At 40.2% G+C, this 13732-nt stretch overlaps 1 protein-coding gene across 5 annotated transcripts in view; it reads right to left on the bottom strand.

Moving 5' to 3' along the window:
• NYAP2 (neuronal tyrosine-phosphorylated phosphoinositide-3-kinase adaptor 2) overlaps positions 1-13732 on the bottom strand; it is a 133273-nt gene that overhangs the window by 38558 nt on the left and 80983 nt on the right. For all 5 annotated transcript variants that reach the window (XM_048314148.1, XM_048314145.1, XM_048314146.1 and 2 more), the window contains one exon: positions 12022-13119. In XM_048314148.1, coding sequence (XP_048170105.1) covers positions 12022-13119 — 1098 coding nt within the window. The remainder of the gene's footprint in view (positions 1-12021; positions 13120-13732) is intronic.

Raw genomic sequence — 13732 nt, 5'->3', positions numbered from 1 at the left:
GGCCATCATTATTTCTTAATTATTTACTCTGTGCTTGATCTTTTAAGTGGAAGATATGCACTGTACAGATATGCTACTAAAGCAAATAAAAGCAGTGTCCTGGGACTCTCAACATTACATCAAACAGCATTCTTGGCACTCTATTAACAAGTTTTATACTTAATTCAGACTAGTCACAATTACATAATTAAGCAGAACACTTTATTCTCTGACATTCACTGCATTTTTCTTTTTTATCATTTTTCTTTCAGAGCTTGGAATGCTGGAAATTGGTGACTTGCACTTAGAAAAACCTCAACAGAAACCTGTGTCCTCCGGTGCCTTTTTGGGCAAAAACCTAATTACAGCAAGTCAAAGGGAATTTTGTTATTGACTTCAACAGAGCAAGGGTTTTCCTTCCAGCAGTTATTAGCTGGGGCTAGCCAGCCATGCTGATTCCTATGAATGTATGGAATAGCTGATCATGGGGAGCTGCACCCCGATCTGCTGATAATCCAGGCTGTGCTTTCAATTAAAAAACCAAATGTGTGCACATATATTTCATACTCATAGGTGGGTATGAACAAGGTCTACGACTGTTTGCAGCAAATAGGATTTAAGTAGGAGAAGGAAGAAGCCTAATTTGAAAAGTCTGAGTGTGCCAGGCTTGTGAAACTTTGGTTTCACTCCATTAGCCTTGGACTAATTAGCAACATGCATTACACACAAGCACGGACTTCCATGCCCACCCTAAACTCCATAATGACCAAAGAAAACACTGTTAATGAAACCTGTAATGAAACTGTGGAAATCAGTAGCTGTAAAAGGTGGCCCAACTGTTACATGGCATTTGATTTGAAGGGATGGTACCTACTCTTACTTAAAGGCTTTCCTTCTCAGCCCTGTTCATTCCACCTCACACTCATTCTGTTATTCAGGTTCTTAAAATACCCTTGATCTTTGGATGAAGACACCATGGTTTGAGGGGCCTGCACAGATCCTAGCACAGTATGACAAGAAATCAGAAGGCAAGAGTGAGCCAAAAGAGCTGAAGTATAGAGAAATTTCAAGAAAAATGTTTTTGTAGGAAGTTCATGACCTTATGTTTCAAAGCTTCACTTCAAAAACATCAATCTTTCATAGAAGTCCTGGCTATATTAAACTTGTCAACACTCTTTTGTCAAGTTTTCTGCTGGAAAACAGCCTTTGAACTATTTCAGGAGTTTGAACGTAAGGTTTTTCCATAATCTGAACACTTTAATTTTTTCTAAAGTGTACGTTTTTATCCAGATTCAGTAGTAAATATTAGTCAGAAAATGAAGATACAGTGAAGGATATGGATTGTGGAAACTGGGGACAGAAACCCTCCCTTTCATATGTGCACATAAAAATACCAAAGTTGAAGTGAAAATGGCTTTCTTTCCTGGATATTTTGTCTCTGGTTTAACTAGCTTTATGAAAAACATTTTTATAAATGCATTTCTCTTTATTGGTTTCATTAATGAATTAGAAAATTTTCCTTTCATTATTAGAACACACATGCCAACTGCACAGCTCTCCTTTTATGCAGCATGTTACCTGCAAAAGGGAATCCTGACACTTCCTGAGCACTGGCTTCATCTGAGTTCTGCTCTGTTTTACAGAGCCAGGCACACACACACTAATATTGCTGTGCAACCTCTGTGACAAGCCAGCTGGGTCAGGATCCCAGGCAATTTTTTGCTCTGCAAGTAAATGCTCTCTGTTATAGGATAAAACCTTCATGTCGTTCTGGCTTTCTCTGCATTTTGACAGAATTAATTATTTTAGGCCCTCCCCACATTCTAGTTAGAGGTTTCATTTTGTGAACTGGTTTTATTCTTGCTAGAAAAGCAACTGTGAAGCCATGCCAGCACAGACTTCCGATATTGAGGAAATAAGTAGAATTGCAGATGGTCTTGTAACAGCTCTGGCTGATGACTGTGCCTGCAAGGCCTTACTATTATTTTCTTCACAAGTAGGCTGAGCAGCTACTGTGGCTGGCACAAGGCTGTCTGTCTGTGTCACAGCACATACAAACTACATACAAATTACACAAACATTGCTGGAGCAGTAAATTAGCTACAGATTTCCTAGAAGAAGGTACTTTTTGAATCATGAATTCAAATTCACACACAAAAATAAAGTAATTGCCATCTTCAGCAAAATTAAACACACAGTTTCTCTCTTTCAGATGAGTAGTTACAAGAACAATGGTTTTCCATACTCCTTCTTAAATGCCAGATAAAGTGCTAATTGCATGTTACTGTTTTAACAGTAAAATAATTATTAGGGATGGATAATTCTGTTCAGAGGAGTGAAAGGAACGTGAACCTTCACATAAAATTGAATGTAAAGGAACCTGATTTTTTAATATGCATGATTATCCTCACAATTATTTCCTCAATGTTCCTGTACTTTTCACCTTATCTATACCTAGCATGTTTGTACACCCCAGCAATTTCATAGTTTGATATTTGAATCATTTACATGTATAACCTAAATAAAACTACTTCCAACACTTTGATTTATCTTGTTACTGATAGAGTCTTGGAAGGTTCAGAGAAAATTGCAGGGGAAGCAGATCTACTTTTCCTCCATTAAGAGCCTAAGACTCTTTATCAGAATATTATCCCTTCTCCCAGGCAACTAATGAGAGCAAATGAGGAAATGGCCTCAAACTGCACCAGGAGAACTTCAGGTTGGACATCAGGAAGAACTTCTTCACTGAGAGAGTTATCAAGAATTGGAACAGACTGCCCACAGCAGTGATGGAGTCACCATCCCTGGAAGGGTTCAGGAGATGACAGTCTATGCTTTGCTTTGCAAGGTGGTGTTTGGTCAAAGGTTGAACCTCATCCAGAAGGTCTTTTCCAACCTCGGTGACTCTATGGGTAGATTAGATAATACACTGACAGAAATGTGCAGCATATCATGCGTTCATTCACTACTCAGTGTTTATATTATTCACTGCAACATTCTAGAAACCAAAGTACAGAGTGGTTTTGCAGGGAATGGCAACCTAAGACAAGGAGAGGACCCTCTTGTAGTAATTTATAATTGGATCCTATATCTTATCTATATCTTCAGGGACATTTGGATTGGGTCTTTAATGATGGGGTTTAAAGAAATGAGCTTGCTCAGGCAGTAATCAAATGAGTAGTGCAAAAAAGTGTGCTCTTTAAAAATGTATTTATAAATTTAAAAATGTATCTATAAACCACTTAGCCCAAGATAGTATTGTTTGTTACACAGATCAGTAAGGTAAAATCATTTTAAGAAATATAAAGAGGAGAAAAAGCAGTCAGAAATACTGGACGTTTTTGGAACTGAGGGAATCAACCTTGTTCCTTCCTTTACTCCCCACAGAGTTCCCACCATCTTCTCTTAAATCACAGAGATTCTAGAGCTGTGTCACTTTAAGAACAGATAAGGCATTTATTTAAACTTTTTCCCTTGTAAAGATGCAATAACAGCAGCTCAAGAAATCATTGAATAGGTTTTCAGATCATAAGCTGGCATGCAAAAGAATTTAACAGTGACCTCAAGCAGCTCCTCTAGCTATGATGTAGATATTCCAGTTACTGAGGAAAAAAATACAAGTTTTGTTTGCAAAACTTTTTTTTTCTCTCACAATTAATTTTGAGGAAACTGTTATGAATGTCTCTGAAACTTGTATAGTATTTCACCATCCTAAAGTTCACAGTCCTTGGTGGTGGTGATGTGGTCTGGGTGGTTTTGTAACCTTTCCTAACCAACACTGGGATCTCCGTCTCTGTGATGTGGTTAAGCAAAGAAACTTAAATACTATCTCTATGCACTTGCCTGTGGAAAATGTCAAATGGGGTTCAAAGTGTTTTATGAACACTGTTCTTAAAAATAAACACAGACCTTCCTACTAATTATCTCTAGTTTTACTTTAGGACTTAACCAACAAAAATGCGCTAGAAACCTAATGCAAAGAAAATCTGACTCTCAATTCAGAAAAAGATGCATTTTCAGGTCCAGTGCTTGGTTATAAAGAGAAGTTCTGAAAGAGCTGGCAGCTTGTCCTCTCAAGCCACTGGCATTGCCAGCCCAGCCAGCTTCATCCGATGTGTCTGTGCCAACTTCCTGAGTGGAGGCTACATAAATAACCCTGCACCATTCTATTAAATCACAGTAGTTTCATTCCTACTCTCTTTTTTTATTTTTTCCTTAGTTCTTTCACAATAGGACCTGATACCCCACACTGACACCACATCCCCTGAAAAAAACACAGTGGGAAATTTTAAGAAAATGTATTTAGCAGTTTTGTTGAAGCCAATCTATGCTTCTGGAAAACATCACTAGATTAAACATTTCTTGCCATTAAGATTGAGCATACATAAATTGGTCATAAATTGTGTGGTCCTGCTTGAAACAGAAAGGCAATAAACTCTCAAATTCAGCATCCTGCTGTATCACTGCACCATTTTGAATACAAGCTGTTCTAGTCACCAAGGACACATTTATTTTCTTGAAGCCAGAGACACAGATGGTATAAACTGGAGTACCTCTCCCTATTTCAAATAAAAAGTGGTGATTTATAAATGCTGAGGATTTGGTCTAAAGGTCAAGATATTTCTCTGGCTTAGAAAGCTCTGTTCAGGGGAGTGGGGAAAATCAATGGCACTTAAAACTGAGAACCTATTATCATTATCCACATCCTTAAGTGCAGCACATGTTCCTTTGCTTGTTTACAACACAGCGAAGTGGGTGCCAGTAAGTGAATTTAAGGCATTTTTCACCCTCTATTTTTAACAACTTCCAGATATCTCACATCTTACTGTACATTAAACCTAAAGAGAAGATGTCTTTTTCATTTCTTTACCTGAAACCATCTTTTACTTGAAACATAACAGAGAGAGAATAGCTTTATCTCTTTTTCTTTTTTACCCCTTACAAGTTTATTTCTTCTTCAGAAAAAGAAATTGTATCAAGCAGTCAAGTAATATAAACAGAAGGAATAAATAAATCTGTATACATCAATCAGAGACAGCAGCTGTTTCCAGAAAAACCTGAGCAATTATTTATGAAATTATGTCTTCTTGAATGCTTCTGCATACCCTCAGAATCCCAGGAGGGCCTGATTTCCTGATGAGCCTAAATTGCTGAATTAGAAGGGGAGACAATGCCATGGTACCAATTAGCAAAAGTATTGCATATCATCTCAAAATGCTTGTTTTCTGTTTTAATAACTGCGTCTAACAAAGACATTCCTTCATTCTAAGTATGGAGGAACCTCCCACCATCACTGACTTGAACGACTAAATGCCCTTAAAATGGCCATACTTACTTTTGTGTGAAAGCAGCAAGACAACAAACACATAGCATGCATTTCAATCAAGGAACAGGTGTCCATTGATTTATCCATTGGAAACAAGTTCTTAAACCTGACATTACCCCTGATGCCAAGAAAGGATGGAATTGCTGGCGTGCAATGCAAAATGGGGCAGTGATGGTGGAGCTGTGACATGGAATTATCACACAGGGATGTGCAAGGTGCCACAGGGCTGCTGTGGGTGCTTCTGCACATTTCCCCTTTGTACCTTTGCTTTGCAGTTCACTCCTTCCCCCTCAGAGTAAACAAGCCCAGGTGAAATGTTTTCCTGCCTTTTGTGGGCTTAGCTGAAAGACCTTACTGACACATTATGATTTTTCTTTCCAATTATTATCTGTGATTGCTAATTGGGGAACACATGTTAGCTTTCACAAGAGTCTCCAGCTGGCTGGATTAGCTGATCCAGCCCAAAATACTTAGTCCAGTGCACACCTTCCCTTTCTAGGCATCTAAGGACTATTGAGGAAGGACAACAGCAGGCATGGCTGAAGGAGCACTCAAGACCACTGAACTGCAAAGTGAATCTTGTTTTTTCCCAGAAATTTGGCTCCTGAAGGATGCTGACCACGTGTGGTCATCCCTATGTGTACACTTCAGGCATTTTCAGTGATGTCCCACATCATGGCGCAGCCCCCAAGAGACTTGTCCCTTAGGGAAGGACAGAGCTGTAGAGGCCCAAGTGACCCTGGCAGGCCAGGAAGATCATGGCCTTTGTGGATGCAGGTGTCCACAGCTCTTGCCCCAAATATGCACTCACAAGTGAGCACCTGAAGAAGTATTTCTGATGCTGCAACTCCTTGGCTTGCTGATATCTTTGTAGATCAGAATAGATGCAGCAACATAGCCCTCTTCGGGTTTAACTAAATGGAATTAACTGTGGTAAAATCATATCCTTCCAGGAGTGGATGAGTGTCATTCTCTTCAAAGCTCAGGTTTTCTTTACCTTTTCCTCTGGCACTTTCCCCTGCTCCCACTGCGTGTTTGCTTTCAGATCTACTTTCAGGACTGTTAAATGAGATGTGCCTGTATTGATCACCTCGTTTAATCCCACACATATCATAGCTCATCAGATTACAAAATCTTATATTAGGGAAATGGATGCTTCTCCAGTGATGGAGAAGTCAGTACACCTCTGGCTCAAAGGTTCAGGAATAACTTCAGTTATGCAGTATTATTTCTGAAAAGCTGTTGCTGTCTCATTAAACTGAATATAACATTCATACTACATAGAATCAATTGCTACAATGCAGAAAAGGGTCAGAGAATTAGGCTGACATCCCTTTAGATGAAAGTATGGAAAAAAAATTAACCCAGAGGTTATAAATAAAGTAGGCATTCAAATTTTAGTCTTTAATGCTGACTCAGCTGTGCAGAAGTTGAGAAATGGATTTAATGAAATATCTATAATGGGTTTTATGGCCAGCCTCATCTTGCAGGCAAGCTTTTCCTCCTCAGAACACCAGAGGATGAGCAGGTATACAAATGAGAAGGTATGCACACAATGCCATCCCAATCCCACCCTTCTTACTCTGTTAGAAATACATAAACTGAAATCCTGCCCTATGTCCCTCATTCTGGACTTAATTCATGAAGATGGAGGTTAAATGGGCCCACGTAGGATGAATTTTCACTTGATGCATCTCGCAAACTCTGTTCTCCATCACATTGTTCTATCTAACAAGAAACCCAAAGCTGACTGAGAAACATAGAATAGCCTAGGTTAGAAGGGACCTTAAAGATCATCTAGTTTCAACCTCCCTGCCATGGGCAGAGATGTCATTTACTAGATCAGGTTGCTCAGGGCCCCATCCAATCTGGCCTTGAACATTGACAGGAATGGGACATCCAATACTAGCTGCCCGAAATCAGCCTGAGCTCTCTTTTAACTGAGCTCCTTCAGCTCCTCTCCTCACACTATTTGATATGTTTAGATTCTTAATTCAGTGGGTGCCAGCCAGGAACAGGAAATGTTACTAATTATCCCAATTTTCAATCACTATAACTGATTTTTCAAAGTAGCACGCTCACAAATTTCCTCCCTATATGTGACTAGAAGCTGAAGAGTGAAACTCTGTGTAGGCAAAAGCCAAAGCAGCTCTGAAGCCCTGCAGAGCTGCTTAGGAAAAATACCCCTGAGCTGCTGTGCATCACTTGTTTTGATCTCCCACCTTGTGCCCACACAGCTGAGGTCACTGCTCTCTTGTGCAGTTCATTAGGGTGAATGTTTGCAATAATCACTCAAAACTGGCATGAAGTTCCCAGGAAACTGTGAGGCAACGGAAACCTTAACAAATGGAAACAATCAATATACAGAAAAAAAGGCTGGTCCTGACAAGGATTTACAGGACCATCTCACAAAGAAAGCCTTGGAGCCACACACAGCCTGAAAGCCAGTGCAGTGCAAATGCACAGCAGCCTCTCTTCTGTGCTGTAGGATGTGGGGATGTCTTCAGGCACATGACTCCAGTGCTAGTTTCTCATGGAGTACAGTGTGTTTCTATGGTGCAGAAATGACAGAAGCAGCAAATACAGCTCCAGAAAATCTTAAGACCATTTATTTCCTCTCCCTCCATAAAGCCCTCTCCACTGAAGGACACAGGTAACACAGACACTCAGCGTGCACAGTGACAACAAAGGGACTCTGTGTGGTTCCACACAGCTGGGTTGAGTGGCCATACTTAAACACCTTCCAGCTGCATCAGAAAAGGGCACAGTGCAGCAGCCCAAGGACACCTGGCAGTGTTGGTACCCTTTAAACAGTTTCCCTCTGACCTCTGAGGACTAATACTGTATTTCATAGGGGTCTGCCAAGTGTTAGGGCACACTGCCATATTACCCCACACAAAAGCAGGAAGGATTAAGGAACAGTCAATGACAATTAGTAATATCTATCTTTTCTGCTCTTTCACATTCTTCCTGTTCTACACCTTTCTTCAGTTTTCTGAAGGGCTGTCTCCATCTTTTTGCATTTTTTTTTCCATAATGTTCCACCAACTTTTTTTCATGTCTGATTTGGCCTTACAATTTACTTTTCTTTGTTCTTTTCTCCCCACTTTCATAATTGTGCTGTAATGTATATTTAAGATGTTAACAGCATACAAGAGGGTTTTTAGAAAACAGGACAATAAGTGAGCTGCTTATAAAATCCAGATTTGCACATCACAGCTGCAGCCAGTGGATGCTGAGTGTGTTCAGCAGTGTTTGGAGCTTCAATCAAAGATCATATCCTCAGAGGACATGGCTCTGAGGCTCCCTAGTATCACTGATTTATCCCAATTTCTCAATAATGCAAAAAATGACAGAAAAGTGAAGTAAAAAATACAGAAAAGCTAAAAGGGCAGCTTTACTTTTATACTAAAGCTTTTGAGCAGAAATCGTTTTTGTGTAGTTCCACCTCCTCATCAAAACAAAACCAAAACAAAAAACCCCAGCCAACCAACCAAAAAAAAACCACTCAAAAAGGACACAAATTAAAAGCCAACAAATAAATTGGTAGTTTGGACTTAGATGCCAAATTTCCACAAAATCAGTTGCAGTAACCATAAAGATGAGACAATTATCTCTGTAATTGCTGAAATATTTTCCAAATCAACTCACCTGAACATAAAATTTAGTATTGTGCTTTTCTTTCATACTAGCATATGGTAGTGAGAACTTTAGACAAGTCACAGGGGGCAGAGTCTTGGAAGGTTCAATGAGAAAGTTGCTTGAGATGTGGTCTGAATAATTTTACATTTTAGGAGCAAATATTTTTAATTCCTAGCATGACTTTGTAAGAGTCCTATACTTTCTTTTTTTCGTGCTTATTATCCTCTAGATTCTGGAAACCTTTCTGTATTCTGAGAACAAATCACCCTGAGGGGGCAGTCCCAGTTAGCCTCACTCTGTGTTTGCTCTCCCACTGCTTCAAACAAACAAACCAGAATGGTGTGAGTGCCTTAGGCTTCCAGGGTGATTTGTAGGAGCACAGTTTCTTTAACATATCAGACGAGTAGCCCAGCCTCCCCTGTCTATCACCATGTAAATCATGACATGTAAATGTGGCAGTCTGGTGAAATGCCATGTTCAAATCTCCCAGTTTAGATTCTTTATGGTGGATCATTTCAATATAGAATTGCAAGACATAAAGCTGGACCTGTATGTGTTTTCTGAAAATCTTAGAGTGTCTTCTACCTCTGCAATATCTGAATACAAACCTGATTCTTGCTCAGGGCAGTAATCCCACAGGATTAAGTCATACTGTAAATACCAGACAAATTACAATCGGATTAGATGGGCAGTCTGTTCATTTACTCAACACAGCTGCACTCCAGAGTCTTTTCACCACTGGTGTCTATTTATAACATGAATGTGTTCTTCTTAAAGTGAATGATCATAATTTCAATTTCATATCTCTCTTGTTCTTACCATTTGTGGCCAATAAGGAGCACATTTCTACTTCCTAAGGAGCAAAGAGAATGCTCCTTGAGAGGCCAACAAAGCTGTTCTCGGTACAGATCTGAAGGGCAAGATTTAGTTTAAATTTATCGGTGAAGAGTCCTTTCAAAGTTTTGCATCCAATTTCAGTCAAGTAGAATATAGAAAACATATTCTGGAGATAGGTATGAGACAGCAGCACAGATATGCTGAAATTTCCCAGGACTTGCAATGGTCATGGCAGGAATTTCTCCAGGTTCCAAACTTGCTTACACTGGTGAGCATACAAACGTCACCGGGTATATCTGGTGTAGCATGGGGTTTATAGTGGATTTGTGCTCACTTCTGAATGAGAAGAATGATTAATAATGTTCAGTATTACCTGCCAAAATCTCCCTAGCACTTCACTGAAATTATTTATAAATGTCACATCACATAGCTCATAATTGTTCCCAATTACAAGAATCATCTGGCCTTTTAGATACAAACTTACTTTCATCCAGCACCCAAATCTGGTGTTACTGTATTTTTACTACCGAAATCAATTAATGAAACCCTACTGAATCATGGAGCTGAGACTTTCATAAAACAGGATTAATGACTGCAGGCCATGAAAAACTAAAGGCAAATTAAGCAAACTGCTGCACCAACTAGTATTCTCAGTATCTTGCTAACTGTATTCTCACCTTCACCTTCTGATTGCAGAGTCGTTATTCCTGATGTGCACAGAGATAAATAAGAATAATACCGAGGCTGGAGAAGTGGAGTCTGTGAGTCAGGAGGTATGTGTTGTAGGCCAACCCAACCCATTGCCACCAAGCTTCTCCATTCTTACACACAGGCATGTCCTCACTCAGCTGCAGGGGTGCGAGGCAGACAACTTTGCCCATGGAAACCCAGAGGGGGTATCCTGCTGAGCACCCTGAGCATGACCCAAAGTGCTGTGACCGCACTGCAATGAGTGACATAACAGAGTGGCACAAACACAACCAGAAATGCAGTGTGGAATTCACTTCCCTTCTGTAGTGATACAGCAGTCTGGAAACCAGAACACTCTCTTTTATCAGGTATAAACCAGTGCAGTTTATCATACCATATTGAATATGTTAGAGCTGTCAATAGCCACAATATAGTGCCTACACAAACACAAGATCAGCTGCTCTCCAAAGACAGCTTTTCCATTAGGCAGGTGTCAAGAATTCAAAGTCATAAATAGATTTTATTTAAGTGCAGGAGAAAGCATCCCAAGTCTGCTTTGCAGTGAGACAGGAGGTGTTAGAACGACCTTCCACTGCAGGACACCCACTGAACAGGAACATTTCTGCAACAGAGTATTTCTGCAACAGAAATACTGGTGCCAGGTTCTGCTTTCACACATGTGACTCCTATTGATTTCAAAAGGAGTTTCCATATTTCACTAGCTCAGAAGTACATGGTGTACATGGTGTAAACCTGAATGCATATGGAACATTGATTTTATGACACAGCATATGACAAGTCAATATTGGCTTAAGGTTTTCCTGCACAGTCTCCTTCTGTGCTTTTCTTCCTGTATGGGTTTATAGGTTATGTGCATTACAGGGCATGTTGATTTTCAGATCAATTCACAGCACAACCTCCCAACCATCTTTCAGTCCAACTGAAAGAGATATTCCATGGCACAACATGGAAGGAGAGGAATGGTTTACACAGGATCACAGAATCATTTAGGTTGGAAAAGACCTCCAAGATCATTGACATTAACCTTTGCCCAAGGCTTAACCAAGGTTAAGCTGGTACCTCTGGTTGCCATCATATTTTCCAGGATTTCTGGTGAAGTTAAGGGCAATCAGTGGATCTTTGCAAATAACCCTCAACAGCTACTGTTCGGTTATTTTGCCGCAAGCTGCTTATATTGTCTTAGCATCCATCAAGTAAGAAAGCATGTGACATGGTGGGAAGATCCCAACTCCCATGGAACCTTTACAGCTGTGGAAAAATTAATGAAAACTGACTTTTTTTACAAGACCAAGCCATGAATTGTACTTCTGCAGTGCAGTATACATACTTAAAAACCTTAAAAATGTAACAGTATGAAGACGAGGGCAATTTTATCAATAATAATATTTCTTTTCATTACAAGAAATTTATGTAAGGAATTCAGACTTCTGAGATATTTAATGTTTTCAAACACTCAATTTAGTAAAATACAGTGGCAGATATTATTATACAAAGAAGAATGAGGAAGAATTACATCAAGGACTTACTTTCTGCAGGTTCCTTAGATCTTCTGCCACTGGAGGACTTCCTCAGGAGACTTCGTCCTGAGGTGAAGAGGCTGGTTAGTTCCTCCAGAGGACTGGTGGGTGTCCGAGAACGGGAACTGCTCTGAGATGATGACCCGTAGGTGCTGACCGAGACACTGACCATCTTTCCTCCTTCTTGCAATGTGTTTCTGGCTGTAGAATGAGGCACTGATGGAGAGCTTCTTGAGAGACTTCCTGAATGTACAGAGTCATAAGGTGGAGGTCTTTTGAGGCTTAAGGGGGTAAGAGACCTACCCATACTGACAGGAGAAGGTGAGGCAGAGTGACTTTTAGGATAACCGTGTGGAGATTGCGTTCTGTATAAGGTAGAAGGATGAGGAGGTGAGGAGGTGTGCCCAGGGGTGCTAGTTCCATGAGATACTGTCTGGTCTTTCTCCAGTTTTTGATGTCCTGGTGTATGAGGTGGCAGTGAAGATGGAGAAGCTCCAGCTTGCTGTTTGATGTAAGACACATTTTCTAAAACAGGAAGCTTTGTGACCTCTAGTGGAGTTAGAGGAGATTCGTCAGAATTTGGGGAACACTGCACTGGTGCTGGTGGGAACACCAGTAGTGGAGGTCTGTGAGAAAGCAGGTTTGGAAATGGCGGGGGTATGTCACAAAGCAAGCCCTTGGGAGTGGATGGCACTGAAGACTTGGTGAAATCTAAGTCAGGCACTGTGGGAGTAGCACACTGAGAAGAACAAGTGTGATGGTCATATTCACATTGACATTTTGAATCTTGGCCTACATCATCAAATATAGGGTATTTCATCTCCTCGTAGACTGCTTCGCTTTGGTCATCCTCATCTTTTTTGAAGTCTCTGAGAATATTCCCAACCATTTCAATATAAACAGGCTCTTCTTCCTCTGTATCTGGAGCAGGACTGCTGACCTGCGAGAGCGAGGCATCCCTAGTGAGTGTTGTCTTCATAGGGCCATGCTTTTTGATATATGTTTCATCAAAAGATGTGCTTAGCTGTGTGTTTGGGTTTCGTTTCGGCTTAGGAGGTGGAATCTTCTTTGTGTACTCATCACTGTGAGGTCTTGGTTTGGCTGACACTGAAAACAGAACAAAACATGAACTAGTCAGAAGCCTGTAACACACTTCGTCAACTATAGGGTCTCTGTTAGAGTGTCATAATTCTGGAATGGATTTCCTGAGACCAGCTTGTTGCTGGTTTTCTCTGGTATTACATCAATAGAACACTATAAAAATAACACTCGATTCAAAACACTCCTAGACTTCCCCCAGAATGCTCTGACACTCCAGGATTAAGTAACTAGTGAGCACTTCCCTTCCTCCGAGACATCTGTTCTTTCCCAAACTCTTTGGGACAGGGGACTTTCCATTTTTAAATATTATGCTTTTCAAATATCACTGTGGGATTTTAAAGACCAAAAGAGTTGCCAATGACATAACACTAGTGTCAAAATGAACTCCTTTTGGCTCCAAGAGAACAGTTAAGATCCTGGACAGTCATACTGGAATGACACTGATGTAACTCTGCAGTGACAAAGTGATGAATGAAGACCTTTTTATTTACAGTAACTTCTTGCATGAAGCACAATGATTGTGTCATCACTAACTGAGAAAGAAAATACTCATACACACACTGTAAAATCTGCTGTTGAGATAATCCTAGTGATTTATCTTGACTCTATTCTATTGTTA

Source organism: Corvus hawaiiensis, chromosome 10 (genome assembly GCF_020740725.1).
Source record: "Corvus hawaiiensis isolate bCorHaw1 chromosome 10, bCorHaw1.pri.cur, whole genome shotgun sequence".
NCBI lineage: Eukaryota > Metazoa > Chordata > Aves > Passeriformes > Corvidae > Corvus > Corvus hawaiiensis.
Note: the sequence above shows the minus strand (reverse complement) of the source record. Positions and strands in the feature narration are given on the sequence as shown.